This window comes from Papio anubis, chromosome X, assembly GCF_008728515.1.
Source record: "Papio anubis isolate 15944 chromosome X, Panubis1.0, whole genome shotgun sequence".
NCBI classification, from domain to species: Eukaryota; Metazoa; Chordata; class Mammalia; order Primates; family Cercopithecidae; genus Papio; species Papio anubis.
This window is the reverse complement of record NC_044996.1, coordinates 95,910,251-95,931,260: the sequence shown is the minus strand read 5'-3', so window position 1 is coordinate 95,931,260 and position 21,010 is coordinate 95,910,251. Positions and strand designations below refer to the sequence as shown.

The 21,010-nt window shown below is 41.0% G+C and overlaps 1 protein-coding gene across 1 annotated transcript in view; it reads left to right on the top strand.

Moving 5' to 3' along the window:
* Nucleotides 1–3,700: 3,700 nt before the first annotated feature.
* The window catches only part of PAGE4 (PAGE family member 4), a 78,813-nt gene continuing 61,503 nt past the window's right edge, over nt 3,701–21,010 (top strand). The window contains exon 1 of the mRNA XM_003917711.4: nt 3,701–6,137. Coding sequence (XP_003917760.1) covers nt 6,057–6,137 — 81 coding nt within the window. The 5' untranslated portion in view covers nt 3,701–6,056. The remainder of the gene's footprint in view (nt 6,138–21,010) is intronic.

Below are 21,010 nucleotides of genomic sequence, written 5' to 3'. Positions count from 1 at the left end.
AGTGGACATTGTGTACCAATACCCCTTGCTTTGTTTTATAACCTCAAATCGAAATTAATCTGTTGTCACATTTGTTTATGGTGACTAACCAAAAGCCTGAATTATTCAAGAAAAGCAGTTTGAGACACAAGAACAGGAAGAACGACCTAGCAACCACAGATCATTCTTTTCCTGCTTTCAAAGGAGTGACATTTCCCATCCTCCATTTCTGGAAGCCCTAGTAAAGCCTTCCACTCTGCTATCTGAAGTCAAGTTTGAGTGCCTAGAGAGAAGAGAATCCTTTGTGTTGCAGGTCAGTTAATCTGGAGCAGGTCCTACACAGTCTCTCCTATGCATTTATTTAGCCAGGGAGCAGTTATTAAGCACTGATTTTGAGTTCAGACCTTACCATACATTTTTTTTTTCATTCATACAGTCATTGGGAACTTGACTTGTGAATTGCTGGGAAGTCGTTTATGAAAAGGTCACGGTCACTGCTATTGAATAGCTTTTAGTCCTGCCATGGAGGAAACAAATCAACAGCTGTATATGTGGTACAGTTTGGTGAGCACTATAAGGGACCTGCACAGGGTGCTATAGGAGTATACAGAAGGAGTCTCAAGTGCAACCATGGGCAATCAAGGAGGAGGAGAAGGTGGCATCTAAACTGAAACCAGGGGAACTGCATACAACAGATAGGGGTTAGCCTGGTGAAGCTGGTGGGCAATGTCCTTCCTGGCAGGACAGCAGAGCAAAAGTTGGGAACTGTATTATGAGTGTAGAAAGCATTAGGAGGTGTCTTAGTCACCTTGGGCTGTTATAACAAAATATCATAGCGTGGGTGGCTTTTAAACAACATATTTTTTTCTTACAGCTCTGGAGACTGGAAATCTGAAATCAGGGTGTCAGCATGGTTTTGGTGAGGACCTTTTCCTCTTGCAGACTGCTGACTTCTTTTTGCATCCTTACATGGTGGAAAGGGCACGAGAGAGCTCTCTGGGGTCCCTTTTATAAGGACATTAATCCCATCCATGAGGGCACCATTCTCATCACCTCTCAAAGGCCCTACCTCCTGATACCATCACATGCGGGTTTAGGATTTCAACATAGGAACTTGAGGGAACGCAAGCATGCAGTCCATTGCAGGAGGCAATGTGAAATCATTGAAGAGTTGTAGGGAAGAGCACAACCTGATCAGATTTGCATTTTAGAAAGCTGTCTCTAGCTACAAAAAGTTGACTACGAAAAGGCAAGCCTGGAGGCAGAGCAAGTTAGTTAGTGGTCTTCATACTTCTTATAAAGGACAGTGGTGGCTGGCTGGAAGGCAATGGAGTTGATGAGGTAGAGAAATTAATGCCTTCAAAACATATTTCGAAGGAGGAGACACAAGATCGGCTGGCTGATTAGATGAGGAGGGGCAGATGTGAGAAAGACAGAGGCCAAATACAGAGCCTCTGCCTTCCAGCAGCTTACAGAATGCTTGAGAGAGCATAACCTGTAAATGTCAGCCTTGTACATTTCAGGCAGTTCAGTGTAGTGGTAAGAATTTGGTCTTTGAAATCAGCCAAACTTGCTTTGAATTCCTGTCATATCACCGATTAGCCACATGATATAGAAAGATTACTCGAATGCACTGCATCTCAGGCTCCTTATTCCTTACAGGTGGTTATGTGTGTTCATATGTGAAAAGTATGTGGCACCCAAGAGATGGTCTAAAAATATTAGTACATCTTTCTGTGGAATGATAATCATTATCATATATACTTATTACTGTAACACTAGGAAAATAGTAGTCATTATTATATAAAACTGTGAAAAACACTTTTTGGGGGGATCAAATGTATACTAAAAGGTAATTTTTTTTCTCTTAAAAGTTTCCAAGTATCAGAAAACTCCCTCTATTGTGCTGTTAGGAAACGAAATAGAAATATGTATCATTTTTCTGAATATCTGTGGGTAATAGGCTCCATACCTCCTTGGATCAACAGTTTATACCTGTTGACGAAAAGAGTCAAACTCTTTAAAATATTGTAAGAGATTTATTCTGAGCCAAATATGAGTGACCATGGCCCGTGACACAGACCTCAGAAGGTCTTGAGAACATGTGCCCAAGGTGGTCAGGGTACAGCTTGGTTTTATATATTTTAGGGAGGTATGAGACATCAATCAAATACATTTAAGAAATACATTGGTTTCATTCAGAAAGGCAGGACAACACAAAATGGGGAAGGCTTCCAGTCTATAGGTAAATTGAAACATTTTCTGGTTGACAATTGGTTGAGTTTATCTGAAGACCTGGGATCGAAGGAAACGTTCAGGGTAAGGTAAAGGATTGTGGAGACCAAGTTTTATTGTGCAGAGGAAGCTCTCAGATAGTAGACTTCAGAGAGAGCAAGTTGTAAAATGTTTCTTACCAGACTTAAAAGGGTGCTTGACTCTTGGTTGATAATCTCCTGGATCTGGAAAGGAAGGAAGGAAAACAAAGGGGGAAAGGGATTCTCTATAGAAGGCGGATTTTTCCTACAAGAGACTTTGCAGGGCAATTCCAAGGTATGCCAAGGAAATATATTTTGGGGTAAAACATTTTGATTTTTTCCCTTGTTATGTCAGAGTCAGATTGAGAAGTAAGCCATGATATACAGGGTTAAACAAAACCCTTCTGATGAGAATTTATGGTTTGTAGAGCATGACTCACCAGACCCCTTAGAAAGGAATTTGGGCAAGATTAAAACAAAAACAAAAACGGAGCTTAGTCCTCATTCCTATAACGGTCTGGAAGTTCTTCCATATATCTCACCACAATCCCTCTTGCTTTATTTTAGCCTGTTTGCTTTTGCTCCATTACCTTAGATTTCTTCTTGCTGTTCTAAGTGTAGTTACTTTATTGTCAGGGAATGGTTTATCAAATTATCTTGCACGTTTTTGTGCTGGGACTTTATATTTCTCTGATTTCCTGGTTCTGTCTAAAGAATATATTAACTTATTTCATAGAATTGGCATGGTTTTCTCTATACACCCTGCTCATTACTTTTCTATTTAGAGAAAATATTTATTAATTTAATTTCTTTTTCAAAAGGTTCTCTTCTGGTTTTATTTTGATGGCCTAACTTCAATTTGTCTACTGGATCAAAGTATGTGACCTGTGTTTGTTTCCATGTAAAACATTGCCCAATCCAGCATCAAGCAGTTCCAGGGAAGCCGTTCGGGATCCTCGACAGGTGGAAATGTTTATTCTCACTTTGTGTTATAGATAGGAACCTGAGACAAATAGAGGTGCCTGATTGATCCAGAATCACCTCGCTGTCGGATACCCACACAGAATTGATCAGACAGAGCAAGCTGACTGCTCCAGGCATACTTACCGTAATGGATGGAATGTTTGTGTCTCTCCAGAATTTATATGTTGAAACCCTAATCCCCAATGTGATGGTATTAGGAGGTGGGGCCTTTGGGAGGTAATTAGGTCACGACAATGGAGCCCTCATGATGGGGTAAGTGCCCATATAAAAAATGGATACAAAAATACAGTTAGCTAGTAGGAATAAGATCTAGTGATCTGGTAGCACGATAGAGCAACTATAGTTAACAGTAATTTATCATACACTTCAAAATAATTAGAGAAGTGGATTTGGAATGTTCTCAACACAAATAAATGATAAATGTTTAAGGCAATGAATATCCCAATTACACTGATTTGATCATTACACATTATACACTTGTAACACATGTATTCCATAAATATGTACAACTATTATGTACCCATAAAAATTTTAAAATAGCATATTCTCAAAAAGAAAAATAACAGACACGAGAGAGCTGGCTTCCTCTCTGCACCATATGAGGATAAAAGAAGATGACCATCTGCAAACCAGGAAGAGAGCCCTCACTAGTAACCAAATAAGTTGGCACTTAGATCTTGGTCTTCCAGAACTGAGAAATAAATGTTTGTTATTTAAGCCACCCAGTCTCTGAAAATTTGTTATAGCCGCTGGAGCTAAGATAATGGACTGCACAATGTTCTGTCTTTAGATGCCTTCAACCTCTTTCTCAGGGGGTCTGCTAGCAGCCCTTGCTGTCTTCTATGTTTTCTTCTTCTGATCAAATCTGCCTCTGAAAATGAGCTGGTCTACCTTTGGTATGTATTTCAGAGAAGGTACTACTCCTCTCTGGGTTACGCCCTTATGTGTATTTATAAAATGGAAGGGGCTGTTGCCTGTGAAGGAAAAACAGGCACTAACAAGCAGGTAAGGCAGCTTAGTGGGGGAATGGTCTGGGCCCTCCCAAGAGCTCTCCAAATGCTGCCACATTGCAGCCATCTATTCTGACTCTGTCCCTACATCCTCATACACACAGTGCATGAGGCTGTGTAGTCAGATAGACACAGTGTCCAAACCTGGGCCTGCCCAGAGATTGCTGGGAGACCTTGGGTGGGTTACTGTGAGCCACAGTAACCTCATCTGCAGTCTGGTGACGGCAATCCTTGTTTTACAGGATTGGAAGAGAACAAGTGTGGAGTTTCCAGGCTAGCATAATGTCCAGATTGTAGGGTCTTATAAATGCCTTTCCTCCCTGCTTCCAGGTCAAAACCTGTGAGCATGCCATGTTTTCACTGAAGCTTCTATTTGTAGTTCTAGTTCCTGGGGTATGAAGAAAAGAAAAGGAAAATGATTTGGGGATGGCTGCAATTTGTAACAAGTCAGTGTGCCACAAGGCATCTTGGATATGCTGCCTGTAGTGGGTTTAATTGTGTCCCCCAAAAATATATGTCCAAGTTCTGGCCCCCAGTACCTATGAAAGTCACTTTATGTGGACACAGGGTCTTTGCAGAGATAATTAAGTGAAGATGAGTTTATTCTGGATTGAGAGTGGGCCCTAAATCTAATGATTGATGTCTGTATGAGAGAAAGGAGAGGGAAGATTGGGATGCAGAGACCCAGTAGAGAAGGCTGTGAAGACAGAGGCAGAGACTAGAGTTAGGTTGCCAGAAACCAAGGAATGTCTGGGGCCACCGTAAGCTGAATGGGGCAAGGAGGGATTCTCTCCTAGAGATTTCAGAGGGAGCATGGCCCTGCTGACACCTTGATTTTTGACTTCTGGCCCCCAGAGCTATGAGAAAATAAATTTTGGTTGTTTTAATCTACCAAGCTTGTGGTAATTTGTTACGGTAGCCACAGGAAACTAGTACGCTGCTTAAAAGGAGGACATTTATTCAGGCATCAACATGTCCAGAGAAAACAGCATGCGTATTTGCTAGTACTTTCCCATCTGGTGTGTCCAGAGCATCAGGAGAAGCAGGAACCCTCCCAGCAGCCATCTGGTCTCTCTACCCAGCTCCAGGCAGAGCTGGCACCTGTACATGCATGGTCTCATCCCATGCCCAGGTTGCATATGATAGAGTTTCTGACTGTGATGTGTTACATGAGGGCATCTGTGCACCTCCTCATATGCAGGTAGAATAAACACACCGTCCTTTAAATGTTCTCCAAGCAAGGTCTGGCCCAAAGCACAATGGCAGGTGTGGTCATTGTATTTCCGCAGGAACATGAATTACCAATTAACACAGTGCTAAGAAATAGCTGATTATTTTCATCTTTGACTAAAAGATTTCTTGAAATTGCTTTGATAAAATAAGATCAACACTGATTTCCTTTTTATGCATTGTGCCTATCAATTGAAATGGAAAAAAGAAAGCCACTGCCAACTTTCACGTATTTAAATGTATAGGTAGATAGATACATGCAGATATTTATGATTTCTCCCTAGGATTCACAGATGCAAATGGAAAGGAAAAGTTGCAATGTTAAGTGTACATATTTTGTGGGGAAGACAAATAAGAACAAAGTCCCGCTTGCTCAGATGGACAGCTCTGTGTCTCCGCCTACAGGGCTCTGGGTGTGTGTGCACCAGGGGGAACCTGAAGTGGCCGCTTCTTCACAACCTCCGTTCCGTAGGCAGTTGCTTACCCCACCCCTTGTCACTGGAATAAAATCATTTGAAATATCTAACACCTAAAATTGCTAAAATGCACAGTGGACCTACGTAACAGCGATTTATGCCTATGAGGGCCTGCAGCCAAAATGAACAAGGAGAGAGCTGGGCTGCCGTCAGTGTTATTGTGGCTCATTGTCTATGCACCAACTGCAGTGCTACAGAGGCAGGTAACATTTATGACTTTCTGTTTGTTTGACGTCACTTTGGTACCTCAGCTCTGAGGTTTCCTTTGAGGAAGAGGGAGTGGAATGTCTGGAAGTTTTGACAGTGAATTTAACCTCCTCTCCTTAGACAGTTTAAGGGGCTACTCTCTAGAATGATCCCCTCTGACATTTAGATAACACTGGATTCTGTTCATCTCTTGCAGAGGAGCTTACCAGCGTGGACTCTGTCCAAATGCAGGAAACATGAGCAGAATCCCCAGCTTGCTTTCTCACACAGGACTCTGAGAAATACTCATCCTGTACATGCTCCCATTTAATGCCTTTTAATGGAACAAATTCGCCATTGGAAATACGCAGGAAGTTGATTTCTTATGTATTTTGCCATCTTTAACCAATCCCTGGATGGGTTTCCAACATCTCATTGAAGAGAAATATTTGGATGAGATAGGGGAAGTGGAACTCAGGCTTCTCTTTGTATTTCTACTTGGGTAGAATCAAGGAAACCTAAATGGCCATAATGTTTTACCTTTACCCCTTGTTATGGTTTGAATGTGTCCCCCTCAAAATTCATGTGTTGGAAACTTAATTCCCAATGCAGGAGTGTTGGGAGTTGGGACTTGATAAGAGGTGATTGGCTCTGCCCTCATGACTAGATTAATGTCATTATCATGGAAGCAGGTTAGTTATCATGACAGTGGGTTGTTATAAAGTGAGTTCAGCCCCTGGTGCCTCTCTCTGCCTTGAGCACTGGTTTTCACCTCTGCCTTCTGCTGTGGGATAACAAAGCATGAAGGCCTTCACCAGATGCTAGCACCAGGCTCTTGGACTTCCCAGCCTTTGGAACCATAAGCAAAATAAACTTTTATTTTTTATAAATTACCTATTCTGTAGTATTCTGTTATAGCAGCAGAAAACAGACTAAGGCACTCACAAAACATATATAACAAACCAGCGTGTGTGCACATATGTGCACATGCACTCATACTGGAGGATACAGTGAGTGTTTGAGTTTTTGTGTCTTGTAGTTGTTGATGCAAGATGGCTTATGGGGTTGAAATTTGTCATCCATACTAAGTAATGTACCAGTTGAAATTGAGCAAAGTATGGAGAAGAGCCTTAAAAATCTGAAAAAATGAGGTGAGCTTAAAATAATTTAATATGTGCAGCTCAGGGAAGCTGCTGTTTAGGAGAAGTGGGAATGTGCCTCTGCTTCAAGACTGTAAGTCTCCAAAGAGTAATTTGCAGGTACTAAGAAGGCACTACAAAGAAGGAAATGGGCAGAAAGGAACTGAAGTGTGTCTTAGTTTGCTCAGGCTTCCATAACAAAATATCACAGACTAGGTGGCTTAAACAATAGACATTTATTCTCTCATGTTCTGGAGGCTGGAAGTCCAAGATCAAGGTGCTGGCTGATTTGGTTTCTGGTGAGGGCTCCATTCTTGGCTCACAGATGGCTGCTTTCTTGCTGTGTTCTCACATAGTCTCCTTTTTGTGAGCAGAGAAGTAAAAGAAACAAAAAAATAGAAAAGAAAGAAAAATAAAGGAAAAAGAAAAAGAGAAGAAGAGCAAGAAGAAGAGCTCTGTTATCTCTTCTTTTAAGGACCCACCCTGATTTAATTAAGGTGAAATAACTGTATGACTTCATTTAACCTTAGTTACCTCCTTGTAAACCCTGTCTCCAAATACAGTCACATTGGAGATTAGGGTTTCAACTTATGAATTTGGTGGAGAAACAATTATTTCCATAGTAGAGTGGAAGCTATAGGCAGTAGAATGACCTCCCAGGGAAACAACGGGGACAGTGATGCTATTCCTGAGGAATTAAAAGTGCATTGGGCTGGCCCAGTTCCACAATATGCTCTACGAAGGGCTTCCTTCCCTCCTGGCCCTTTGGAGATGTGAGGAAGGGACTGACAGACTAAACACTTTAGGTTGCTTGGGAGATACCATCTGATAAAAACTTTAATCTGGTAACCTTTCTCTCTCTCTTTCTCTTTCTATCTCTCTGTCTCTCTGTCTGGCTCTCCTAATGGAATACTAGTGTATTCTTATTAGGGAAGATAGAATTTGGTTAGGAAGGAAGGAAGAAAAAAAGGCAGGCAGGCAGGTATTGGAGCCAGAAGGACTGGGAGATCGCAACCACAATCTCCTGGGCAAAAGAAAGGGGAAATTAGAGGTAGTGCTTTCTCTTAGTCATGCGGGTAGTTACTGGCAATTTGTTCTGGCCAGCAGAACTTCTGATATCATGGCTATTGAATAATTTATCATCAAAGTTTAATGTGAAACCAGGTGACTAATAACTAAATCTAGGAACAGAAATAGAATCTTCATTTTTTCCGCCTGAAGAAACATTTTTTTTCTGTCATTTGATTTAAAGGCGAAAGGCTATTCACCATACCACTGAGAATTATAAAACCTTTATGAAATACTCATTACAGTGTTGAAATGAATGTGTGATAGAGAGGAAAGATGGCCTAATTTAAATCCTTACCCGACCCATCTTAATGAGGTAAAGACTCCTGTGAAAGCTATCATACTCAATGCAGTGAGATCACAGCATAGCCTATGTATATATATTTTAACCTCTTTCTAGGTTGAATGGAAACCAGGCAGTGGCCAATAGGGGATAGAAATAAACGTTCTTCTCTTACTGTGATCGTGTAGATCTGATGGGGTTTTCAAAATGGCACATGGGTCAGTGTTTCTTGGAGCCTGGACTAGCACTTCCTCCTGGCATCTTAAGAGAAACAGTCTCCAGGCTTGGTAGAAGTCCTTGGCTTTCTTGCTTAGAAATGTCAGAGGCCAATGAATTATTTACATCCCCATCTCACCTTTACTCTGATTTGCTAATCTGATCCTTATCAAATCAGGCCAAAAGGAAAGCAGTTAGAAACTTGAACTTCCGTTGTTAGATAAGGACCAATCTCTACATTAAGAACTATACAGATATTTGTAAATTTCTCACTGGGACACAGAATTGGTACATATCTCCAGGTGATCCTGTTCTTTCAGCATGTATATTCTTCTCTTGTGTAGATATCAGTTGCTGTGATGGTCAGAAAGAGACAAAGAGAAACAAATTCATCAGTCTGTATTATATCACAGTAGAACACAAGGCTAGAAAGTAGGTTCAACCCTGTTGGAACCCAGCTGGTCTGCTGCCGTCACTGAGTTTCAGGGTCCCTGTCTGCATATCTGGAAAATAAGTTCATCTTTCCTAAAGACCTATCCAATCTTTCATTCTATAATCGTAGAATGATAATAGTAGGGTGATAAGATGTTATTTCATACTTAGAGGATGGGGAATTTGAAGCCATGCATGGTTACGAAAGGCCCAGAGATGGAATCTCATCTCTGATTCAAGGCTTTGGTTTCTGGCTTCCTGCTGTGTTACTTCAATGAAACCAACCCTTTTAGGGCATATGTCCACACATATTGGCCTATTCAAAAATCCATTCTATGCTGGATGAGGTGGCTCACACCTGTAATCCCAGCACTCTGGGAGGCCAAGATGGGAGGAGGACTTGAGGCCAAGCATTTGAGACCAGCCTGGACAGCATAGTGAGATCCCATCTCTAAAAAAAATAGAAAAATTAGCTGGGCTTGGTGGCATGTGCCTGTACTCCCAGTTACTTGGGAGGCCAAGGTGGGAGAATTCCTTGAGCCCAAGAGGTTGAGGCTGCAGTGAGCTATGATCGTACCACTGTGCTCTAGCTTGGGTGACAGAGCAAGACCCTGTTGCTTACAAAAAAAAAAAAGAAGCAAAATACCTTTCCAAATGATCCCATTGACTGGGCAGAAATGTTACATTGTTAAAATATTTTGTGCCAGCTGTGGTGGCTCATGCCTGTAATCCCAACACTTTGGGAGGCTGAGGCGGGTGGCTCACCTGAGGTCAGGAGTTTGAGACCAGCCTGGCCAACATGATGAAACCTTGTCTCTACTAAAAATACAAAAAAAATTAGCTGGGTGTGGTGGTGGGCGCCTGTAATCCCAGCTACTTGGGAGGCTGAAGCAGGAGTTTGAGACCAGCCTATGCAAAATGGCGAAACCCCTTCTCTACTAAAAATACAAATTAGCTGGGTATGGTGGCGCATGCCTATAGTTCTAGCTACTTGGTAGGCTGAAGCAGGAGAATCACTTGAACCCAGGAAGTGGAGGTTGCAGTGAGCCGAGATCACGCTATTGCACTCCAGCCTGGGCAACAAAAGCGAAACTCTGTCTCAAACAAATAATAATAATAATAATAATAATAATAATAAAAAAATAATAATTTTGCACAGTCTTTTCCATGAGATTTATACTCCTAGAGAGCAGAGATAATGACAAGCCTATAAGTCAAGGTAGTATTGTTTTATTTAGTGCCTGCCTATTACCTAAAGAGTTTGAAGCAGTTTACACTAAAAACATAAGAAGAATAATCTTGAAAACCCAGGAAGAAAATTTGGGCAGAGAAGTCTCTGGGAAGCATCCCAAAACTAATGGCTACTGAAAATAAACCTCTCTAAACCCCTCTCTGTCTTTCTCTCTCCTTTCTTTTTCTTTCTGCTTCCCTTCTTGATTGTATTGTGTTTTCTCAATTAATTATTTTCTCTTTTTTATGCCTTCTTTTTCTTCCTATTTGGTTTCAGACAAAATGAGCCAGGTTTCTGAAACCTGAAGCCAAAAGCATCTGTGTCAGTCTGTTCTCACACTTCTATAAAGAACTACCTGAGACTGGGTAATTTATGAAGAAAAGAGGTTTAATGAACTCACAGTTCCACAGGTTGGACAGGAAGCATGGCTGGGAAGGCCTCAGGAAGCTTACAATCATGGCAGAAGGTGAAGGAGAAGCAAGCACCTTCTTCACATGGCAGAGCAGGAAGAGGAGAGAGTGAAGAGGGAAGGACTACACGCTTTTAAACCATCAGATCTCATGAGAACTTACTATCAAGAGAACAGCAAGGGGGAAATCCGCCCCCATTATCTAATCACCTCCTACGAGGTCCCTCCCCTAATATTGAGAATTACAATTCAATATGAGATTTGGGTGGGGACACAGAGCCAAATCATATCAGCATCCTAATGGATACATCATTTGATTTTCGTGGCATGACATTAAGTATGAACTATTATCACCCCCATTTTACAAATGAAGAAACTGAGGCACAGAGGGGTTGAAGATGAAGACTTGCCTAAAATCAAATGGTAAATGGTGGAGTGAGGATTTTGATGAAGATAGTCTGAATCCAGTAGCTACATCATTAACTATTATAATATATACTGCCAGGTATGAAGTCAGATTTTAAACCAGGTCTGTTTAACTGAAACTCCATTGATCTTGACTATTAAACTATGTTCCCTGTGATGAAAATGATGATGATCATGACAATGGCAATAACAGTAACAATTATAGCTGACATTTACTGAGCTTTTATAGTGTGTCAGCATTAGTCTAAATATTTTTTAAAAATCAACTGATTAAATTTTCACAAAAAGTCTGTGAGTCAGGTACTACTGTTATCCACATTTTAGAAATATTTATTTCTATTCATATTCACAAATTGAGGTGTAGGTCATGTATTTAAAAAAAAACCTAGTTAAGACATAATTCACATACCATATATCTTATCTTGCTAATCATTTTAATTATTATTTGATTAAGAAATAATACACATCGCCATAAAATTTACAACTGTATACTTTGTACAATTCAGTGATTTTTGTATGTCCACTATGTTGCACAACCATCACCACTGTCTAATTTTAGAACATTTTCATCACCCCTAAAAGAAACCCTGTATCCATTAGCAGTCACCCTCCACTCCTTCCTCCCCGCAGGCCTTGGCAACCACTAATCTACTTTCTGTCTCTATGGATTTATCTGTTCTGGACATTTCATATAAATGAAATCATACAATATGTGACCTTTTGTGTCCAGCTTTTTTCACACAGAACAGAGAAAAACAGCTACCATTTATTGGTTGCTATGACTACTATGTCCTACGCACTGTTATTGAGAGCTTTGTGTGCCTTATCTTTAATCCTCCCAATAACCCTGTGGCAGAGTAGAACTATCATCTTCATTTTAATGAGGAGACCGAGGCACAGAGCTGTTCAGTAACTTGCATAAAGAGCAGCAGCGCATACATGGCAGAGTTAAAATGCACATCCAGGTCTGTCTGTATCCAAATCCCACACCCTTTACCTTCCATCTCTCTGCCTCAGTGTCACATGGATGTGGGCTACTAATGTGGTGGCATTACAGCCAGGGCAAAGGAGTTGAGTCAACCACGTGGTGCTGAGAAACACAGCCCTAAGATCTCCTGGACTTGGTGTATCTTAGTGGGGTGGGGGCTGGGGATGCCCCATCTCAAGCCTGTGCTCCTGACCCCAGCAAATTTGCCTGCTGAGGTCCTGCTTGCTTACTTCTTCCTGCAGCTTCCTGGAGGCCCCAGCTGCAGTCTTTGGTTTTACTCAATTTGGATGTGTAGGTTACAGAGCTTGTATCGTGGAGCGTCTGCATTTCTTCATCTGGCTTTGCTTACATATGGAAACATGACAAAGCAAGTCGAGCTTTCTATGAGGGGAAGGACAAAAATTCACTGACCTTATTCAAGTATTCCCCCAAAGTCTGCAGCTCAGGCACATTTCCATCTGGGGCCCATTGAATAGCATCAGCTGCCCTTCTCTGGATGGGCACCCGAGGATGACAGCTCATATTTGCTTCCACAAGAGGAGGTTTTGGGGTTGCCCAACGGTTTGTTGCACAGAGAGCCATTTATGCTGTTGACTTAAGTTGATACTTTCTCCCAGTGTTAAGCTCTTCAAGGTGTGGCCTGTGAGTTCTGGGGGAATGAACTGTTTTGCAAAGAAAGGATTATGCCTGATTGATAAAGCTGATATTTGCACCATGCGGTGGTGATGAGTATTCTTTGATGGCATTGGAGGATTTTATGTAACAGAAAATAAATATTTCAATGAGTTGAGTCCTAGAACGTTAGATCTGGAAGTGATCCTCAAGACTGAGTATTCAGCCCTTCTTTTTAGAGACAAATAAATTTACCAAGTCTGAGGGAGGAGTGTGGCACAGCGCAGGAATGCATGTGATATCCATGGGCATCAATGAGAGAACGTACTGGGATCATTGCGCTCTGGTCATTTTACCCACTGAAGCCTTGGCTCCAGTGACCCCTGAATTTCAGTGACACACAAACATATCAGGATGCCTCACAGATGACAGCTGGTGCTTGTCGTATCATAGACTTTCGGCCCTCAGTGCTGCTTTGTCACTGGCTTTCCTGGGCAAAAATAGGCCCGCTGCAGGGTGGACCCTAGTCACTACCAAGAACACTGATGACGATGATGATGATGATGATGATGATGACATCATCTCAGAAAAACCCAGAGAGTGATGTACAGCAGTGGGTCCTCAATCTTTTTTACACCGGGGACGGGTTTTGTGGAAGACAGTTTTTCCATGTATGGGGCAAGGATGGAGGATGGTTTGGGGATGAAGGATGGTTTGGGGATGAAACTGTTCCACCTCAGCTCATCAGGCATTAGTTAGATTCTCATAAGGAGCAGGCAACCTAGATCCCTCACATGCACAGGTCACAGTAGCGTTCGTGCTCCTGTGAAAATCGAATGCCTCCACTGATCTGACAGGAGGCGGAGCTCAGGCGGTAATGCTTGCTTGTCCGCTGCTCACCTCCTGCTGTGCAGCCTGGTCCCTAACAGGCCAAGAACTACTGGTCTGGGGCCCCAGGAATTGGGGACCCCTGATGTAAAGGACTTATGTGTGCTCTGGTGATTTGTGAGGATGCTTTGAGGACCAGACTGTCCCCAGCTGCTATTCCTCCTCAAAGTCACCTGGTTGATGTGCTCCCTTCTCCCTCTGAAGGACCTAGGGTAGCCTGACGGGGAGAGGAGACAGTGAAGGCCCACAGAACAGGACCGAAATACCCTGCAGTACAATTAGCTGTCTCCACAGACCAGTCCAAGATCTCTTTTATTTATATATTGTACAAACGCAGGTGTTTTACATTTTATTTAATAATTGTTTTAGAGACAGGGTTTCACTAAGACACTCAGGCTGGAGTATAGTGCTGTGATCATAGCTCACTGCAGCCACAGCTTCCCAAGTAGCTGGGACTACAGACATGTGCCACCATGCCTGGATAATTTTTTAAATTAATTTTTTTTTGTAGAGATGACGTCTTGCTATGTTGCTCAGGCTGGTGTTGAACTCCTGGTCTTAAGTGATCCTCCACCTCAGACTCCCAAAGTGCTGGGATTACAGGTGTGAGACATTGCACCTGGCCCAAAAGCAGTACGTCTTATACTGAATAGGATATGGAGCAGAGTGCAATCAATCCTGAAGCTGGTGATTCATCATTACATCGCTCTATAAAGATGGTAGAGAAATGGATACTACTTTTCTAAAAATAGTGCCTGCCAAAATAGTTTGTTTCAATGAATTCTGGAGAAACTTGCTGAGGTCACCTTCTAAACTGGCTGGCATGATCTTTCAGATCTGCAGTGGAACTGATTTGCTGTTATTGCGGCTACAGGCCTCTAAGAGTCACTGTTGAGCTCTCAGAGGAATGTAGAAGCTGGCAGGGAAGAGAAGGTCTAGAAAAAAACCTTATCTTATATAACCAGAAAATATTTATCAAAAGTAAGGCATTAATCTCGATACAATATTATTAACCAAACCATAAAAGTTATTCAGATTTCATCAGTTTTTCCATTGAAGATCCAGTTTGCAGGAAGATGTTGTCCACATGGTATTTGTCGTTTTAGTCATGTCATGTCTCCAGTCTGTGACAGCTCCTCGGTCTTTTCTTGTTTTCCATGACCTTGACATTTTAGTGGTCAGGTGTTTTGTAGGCAGTCCCTCAATTTGAGTTTGTATAATGGTCTGTCATGATTAGAATGAAATAGAAATTTCTCATGATAAGACTGAAGTAGGTTTAAGTTAGTGGAGCCGTCTTGGGGCTAAATTTAAGAAAGGGATAAGTTAATTTTCTCTGTCCTACTGCATCCTCCTGCATTCATAGACAAGTCCAACAAAAGTTTGGAAAGGCCTTAAAGAAGGGTAGAAATTGAGCTGGATCTTTCACAATTGACAGGATTAGAGAGAGGAAAAAGCCAGACAGTGGAAGCCTCCAAAAACCAAACAGAAAAGGTTGAAAGATTTGAAGCAAGAGTGCCATGAGGGGACCACTGTGGTTTTTTTTTTTCTTGTTTGTTTTTGAGACAGGCTATCACTCTGTAGCCTTGCTGGAGTGTAGTGGTGCGATCACAGCTCACTGCAATCTTGACCTACCCAGGGCTCAGTCTCCCAAGTAGCTGGGACTGTAGGTGCATGCCACCATGCCCAGCTAATTTTTCCTATTTTTTTTTTTGTAGCGACAGGGTCTCACTGTGTTGCTTAGGCTGTCCTTGAACTCCTGGGCTCAAGTGACTCCCCTACCTTGGCTTCCCAAAATGTTGGGATTACAGGCATGAGCCACCATGCCCAGGTGAGGGGAGTAGTGTTTACAGAAACTTAATCTAACTGAGATGTGCAGTGGGATCAGCTGTTTCCAGTGGGACAGTCATTGCCAGGCAAGTGTGACATTTATTCTGTGCCTCTCAGGGGCAGCACCAAAGCACTGTGGTCCACTAGTGAAACTAGAAATCAGATAGGAAAGGAAAATTCTGCTATATTGAGGCAGCAGGAGAGACTTTTTGGAGTAAATGTATCCTTGAGTGTTCCTTAAATTTTAATGGAAAAAGTACATTGGTTAACATTTTTAAAGTGCTTTTTATGTGCTAGCCATTGCTATGTGCCTAGTGGTTCACGTAATCTCTCTTATACAGAGGAGGAAACTGAGGCTTGTAAAATAAGTCCCTCCACTTAAATCATAAGGCCAGAAGATAGCAAAGTAAAGTTTCCTAAATAGACCTGTCTGATTTCAGAGTCCCTATCTCCTGACATCCTACATATTGCGGCATTATTTTTTCTATGTTAGAGCTGGAGGAAATTCTAGTCCAAACTCTTGTTTTAATGAAGAGCGGGCCAAAGGCCAAACAATCAGAGTGGTGCACCTAATCCTTGATCATTTTGTGCTTCTTCAAAATGTTGGTGCCTCTGACATCAGGCATCTGGATGCTGGGGATGGAGTATCTGGTCCTGATGTCACAGAGTAACTTAGGGGAACAAACCCTCTCTAAAAGAGTTCAGGCTTTAGACTTAGCTGACTAACATAGGGGTCCCCATATTATTCAGTGGCTCTTTCCCCTCCAGGTATGACTTGAGATCTGGTTCTGGAAAAAGACTGAAAGGGGGGGCGTTCTTGGCAGGAACCCAAGCTGGGCAGTCATTGGTGGGGATGGGGGAATAGATGTTATCCCACCTTCATATTTTGATTCCTGTGACTCTGAAGGCTTTTCTGTTTGGACAAATATATCATCTAACATGGCCACTGTGTGTCCTTGGGCAAATTGCTTGCTTTTTCTGAATGTCAGCCTTTTCCTTTGTAGAGTGAGAATAGTGATCATACCTACATTTTTAGGGTTGTGGGTGTGAGAATGGAACGGCTTTGGTTAAGTGTACAAAGTAGACACTCAGCGAATGTTAGTTCCCTGAAATACCTTGGTAGGAAAGGCAGTGAGTGGGTGGTAAAATGGCAAGATCCCTTATTTGAAATTAGACAACATTGATGATGCATTTAGGATCATCAAACTTGGGTGTGTGGTCTTGGGCAAAGCAGATAAGTTCTGGCTGTAGTCTCACCTGAAAAACAAAGAAGCTCATTCTAAATGGAGCACATGCTAATCATTAAGAAACTAAATGGTATGCAAAGTTATGGAGAAGGAGAAGCAGATAAAAAAGGGAGGGGAGAAGGGAATTGTCAAGAAATCCACTTTGCTTTTTTACATCTCACATATTTGCCAAAAGCCTCTGCTTTCATGGAGGCATGAGTCTAATAAAAACATAACTGTTGTCTCTAAGGTTAGTTACTGTAAAAACACACACACACACACACACAAACAAAAAACCTATCACTGCAAACTACAGGTAGTTTTAGAGAGACTTAACCATAACAGTAATGGTAAAATAAATTGACCATTTATTGAATGTATGCTATGACCAATAACCAAGCTGGATGCTTTACACACAGTATGTCCATTTTTCCTAGCAATCCTGCAAGGTGAGAATTACTGAAAACAATTTACAGGTGAGGACACCAAGTTTTCAGACATGTTAAGCTAATCTCCTGCAGATGAAAAGTGATGGAGATGGGATTCCAGCTCAGGTTTCTTGAGCTTCAAATGAGTTGCTCTTTCCCTTATGCTAAGATGTTTTTCATGTGTATCAAGTGCTAATCTTTAAAGCTGGTCTGATGAAGAGGCTCCCTTTATTTTCAGAAGCTGTAGCCAGATCATAAAGCCTTCCTAGTGTTCCTTTTTAGGGTTTTTTTTTTTTTTTCAGAAATACACAAAGAAGTCAGCCATTGCTTTCAATGACAGCCTGTTTAGGAGCCACATTGTATCTGACCCTTGGGTTCCCTACCTTATTTACCACGTGTGACTCCAAACATAACTGAATGGTTCCTGAAATGAAAATTCACACTCAAAAGACATACCTTTGCTGCAGTTGTAAATATTTGGAAAAATTATGCTTTGCAATTTGAAGGCAGTTTCAAAAAGAGGTGTTCCAGAATTGCCTTTAGTACTGGCAACACCATTGAGATCATAAGATGACTGCTTTAGAAATGAACAAACCCATCTGGAAGTTGAAGTATTGACATGGAGACTAAAAACAACAAGATATAATTCCTCTCCATCTCCCACCCTAACCAAGGTATTCCATGTCTGTAAGATGAGTGGGCTGTAAATTTGTGTGTGTGTATATGGGGTCCCCCAACATAATAGACCACAGGAGACTGGGAGAGAGATGTGGAGTTTCCCCTTAATCTTCTAGTACCTGAGTTCCTTGCCCTACACCAAGATAATGGTTTTTATATGCAGAGTCTTGATTTTTTGCCTTATGAAATCTAGTTGTGAACCTCCAGCTGCTGCTCTGGTTGATATGGAAATGGGAGGGTGGGAAGATACAGCCCTAGCCACACAGAATCTCTCTAGCTGTAGGCAATAGACCTGAAGGGGGCCCAGAACACTCCTGTAGGACACAGTTTAAAAACCACTACTGAGGCCGGTCATGATAGTTCATGCCTGTAATCCCAATACTTTGGGAGGCCAAGGCAGGAGGATTGCTTGAGCTCAGGAGTTTGAGATCAGCCTGGTCAACGTGGTGAGACCCTATCTCTAAAAAAAAAAATAAAAAAATAAAAAAATTAAAAATTAGCCAGGTTTGGTGGCATGTTCCTGTGGTCCCAGCTACTTGGGAGGCTGAGGTGGGAGGATTGCTTGAGCCTGGGAGTTTGAGACTGCAGTGAGCTATGATCATACCACTATACCCCATCCTGGGTGACAGACCGAGACCTTGTCTCTAAAACAAAAACAAAACAAAATGAAACAAACAAAAAACACTGCTGAGGTAATTCATGGGGTTTCTTGGTGATTTTTTTTTCCATGAAGGAATCCCATATACCAGTTCCTATATTGTTGGGCCTTCGTTTCCTCACCTAAAAAAGAAGAATCTCTCAAGTCTCCTCAAATTCTAATGATTGGGAATTCTAATGTGGTCTAATAATAACCAGGACCAGGCAGTGAAAATGCGAAACCTTTGCTGACAGACCTTACCATACAAGGCTTTAGCTCATTCGTAATGGGGACTGAGGGCACAAGCTCTGTGGGGCTGAAATGCACCAGCCCTCCTGCTGAGTCCCTTCCTCCCCATGGCTTCTAATGGTTAATGGACAGCTGACTCCATGATACACAGATTTCTCCAGCAAGTCTTCTGTCGTGTTTTTACTGCCTTGGAATTGTGGAATTGCTCAACCGATGCGCATGTGGCTCATTTCACTCATTCACAACAAAAATGCAACTCCTGCCAAGTCAACAGAATGCATTAAATACACTCAAATTATACAACACATCCAACAAGTATTTGCCAAACACAGTTTAATGCTCAGGAGGTGGCTGATCTAAGAGAAGAAAAACCAAAGCTCTTCAAAGATAATATATAATACATCTTCATTAAAAGAGAAGATAAAAAATAGAAAAATGGACTAAGGACACAGACAGTTCACCAAGTACAAATAGTTATTGTTTAGTCTTAAAAAAATTAATCTTCCAGGACATCCAGCCAATACAAATAGTTATTATGTAAAAGTAGGGGTCTGCATTGTGACCTCTATCTTGTTATATGATCTGGAGCAAGTTACACTGTCTGGCGCCAGTTTCTTCCTTAAAATGTCCAGGTTTGGCTAGATAAGCCTTAAGGTCAGAGTTCTAAAATTCTCTTGGTCTCTTTTTTGTATTAAACACAGAAGAATACAAAAAGACACCTCTTAGAAAAAGTAACATACGGCATAGGTCCTGCTCCTGAAGAAGGATGCAGAATCTGATTGAAAGGCAGGTTGGGGCTACATCGTGAATGGCCTTGAAGGACAATTAAAGATGTGTGGACATTATCTCATTGCCAAAAGGAATCACTGAAAATTTTAGATCAGGGCAGTAGTGCTGAGAAAAGTTTGAGATAATACAAAAATAAATCCCTAGGAAGAAAGGATAATAGAATGAGGACAGTATGGAAGGAGTCAGAGAGGTCTTCTTGGCAGACTCTAAAAGATTTGAACTGTACCCCTTCTGTTTCCACAGATGCAATTGTTTGATTTTGTTTTTAATAATGTAGCATTGAATATCATCATTTACAAGTTTTTACTTTTTTTCTGCTTTGTTTTTCCTTCATATGATTTACGAGTTTTTAGTTGAAAAAGTAAAATACAGAGAAAGATAGAAAATTCAGTTTCCTCCTTCTCACATTTTTTTGGATAAATTATATATTTGACATTTTAAATGTCTTCTCAGAGAAGAGGAGCCATGCGGTATCAGCCTGCTGGCATTGCTGTCCTTAGGGAAGTAGGGACTTTGGAGACAGAATGCTCAGCTCATTTATGGAAATCAATTGATTGAAGGATAGAATAAAGTGATCTTCTCAACATTGATTTAATATGAACATGTTTTATTGACAGCTTCTAAAACAAAGTCTGGCTCCACTCCTTACCAAACTATTCACCCTCTCTACGCCTCCATTTTCTTATCTGTAAAGTTGAGCTACTAAGAGTACCTACCTCATAGAATTATGAGGATTAAACAATGTAATGTTTTTAAAGTAGGAGTTTTCATTATTTAATAAATGCTGAGGGGAAAACAGTTTCACTGTTTAGAAGAAAAATAATAAATGCAATATTTTAAGATTGCATTTCATACTTTATACCAAAATAAATTCTAGATGAATAAAAAAGGGACTTATTTGAAAAGATAGTTAATATATAATACATCCTCATTAAAAAAGAAGATAAAGAACAGAAAAATGGGCTAAGGACACAGACAGTTAACTGAGTACAAATAGTTATTATGGAAACTATAGCCCTTTAACTTAGGAGTTTCACTTCAAAGAAAATACAGATGCACAAGGATGTACTCATAAGGATTTCATTCTAAAATATGAACAGAATTACATGTAGAACTATAGATGAGTTTTAAAAATTTCTGTTCTGTGTGTTTTTTACTTTTTAATTCTTGTGGGTATATAATAGGTGTATATATTTATGGGGTACAAGAGATATTTTACACATAGGCATGCAATGTGTAGAAAATTGGCTATCCATTCTCTCAAGCATTTGTCCTTTGTGTTGCAAACAATCCAGTTATACTCTTTTAGATATTTTAAAATATACAATTAAATTATTTTGACTATAGTCACTCTGTTGTGCTAT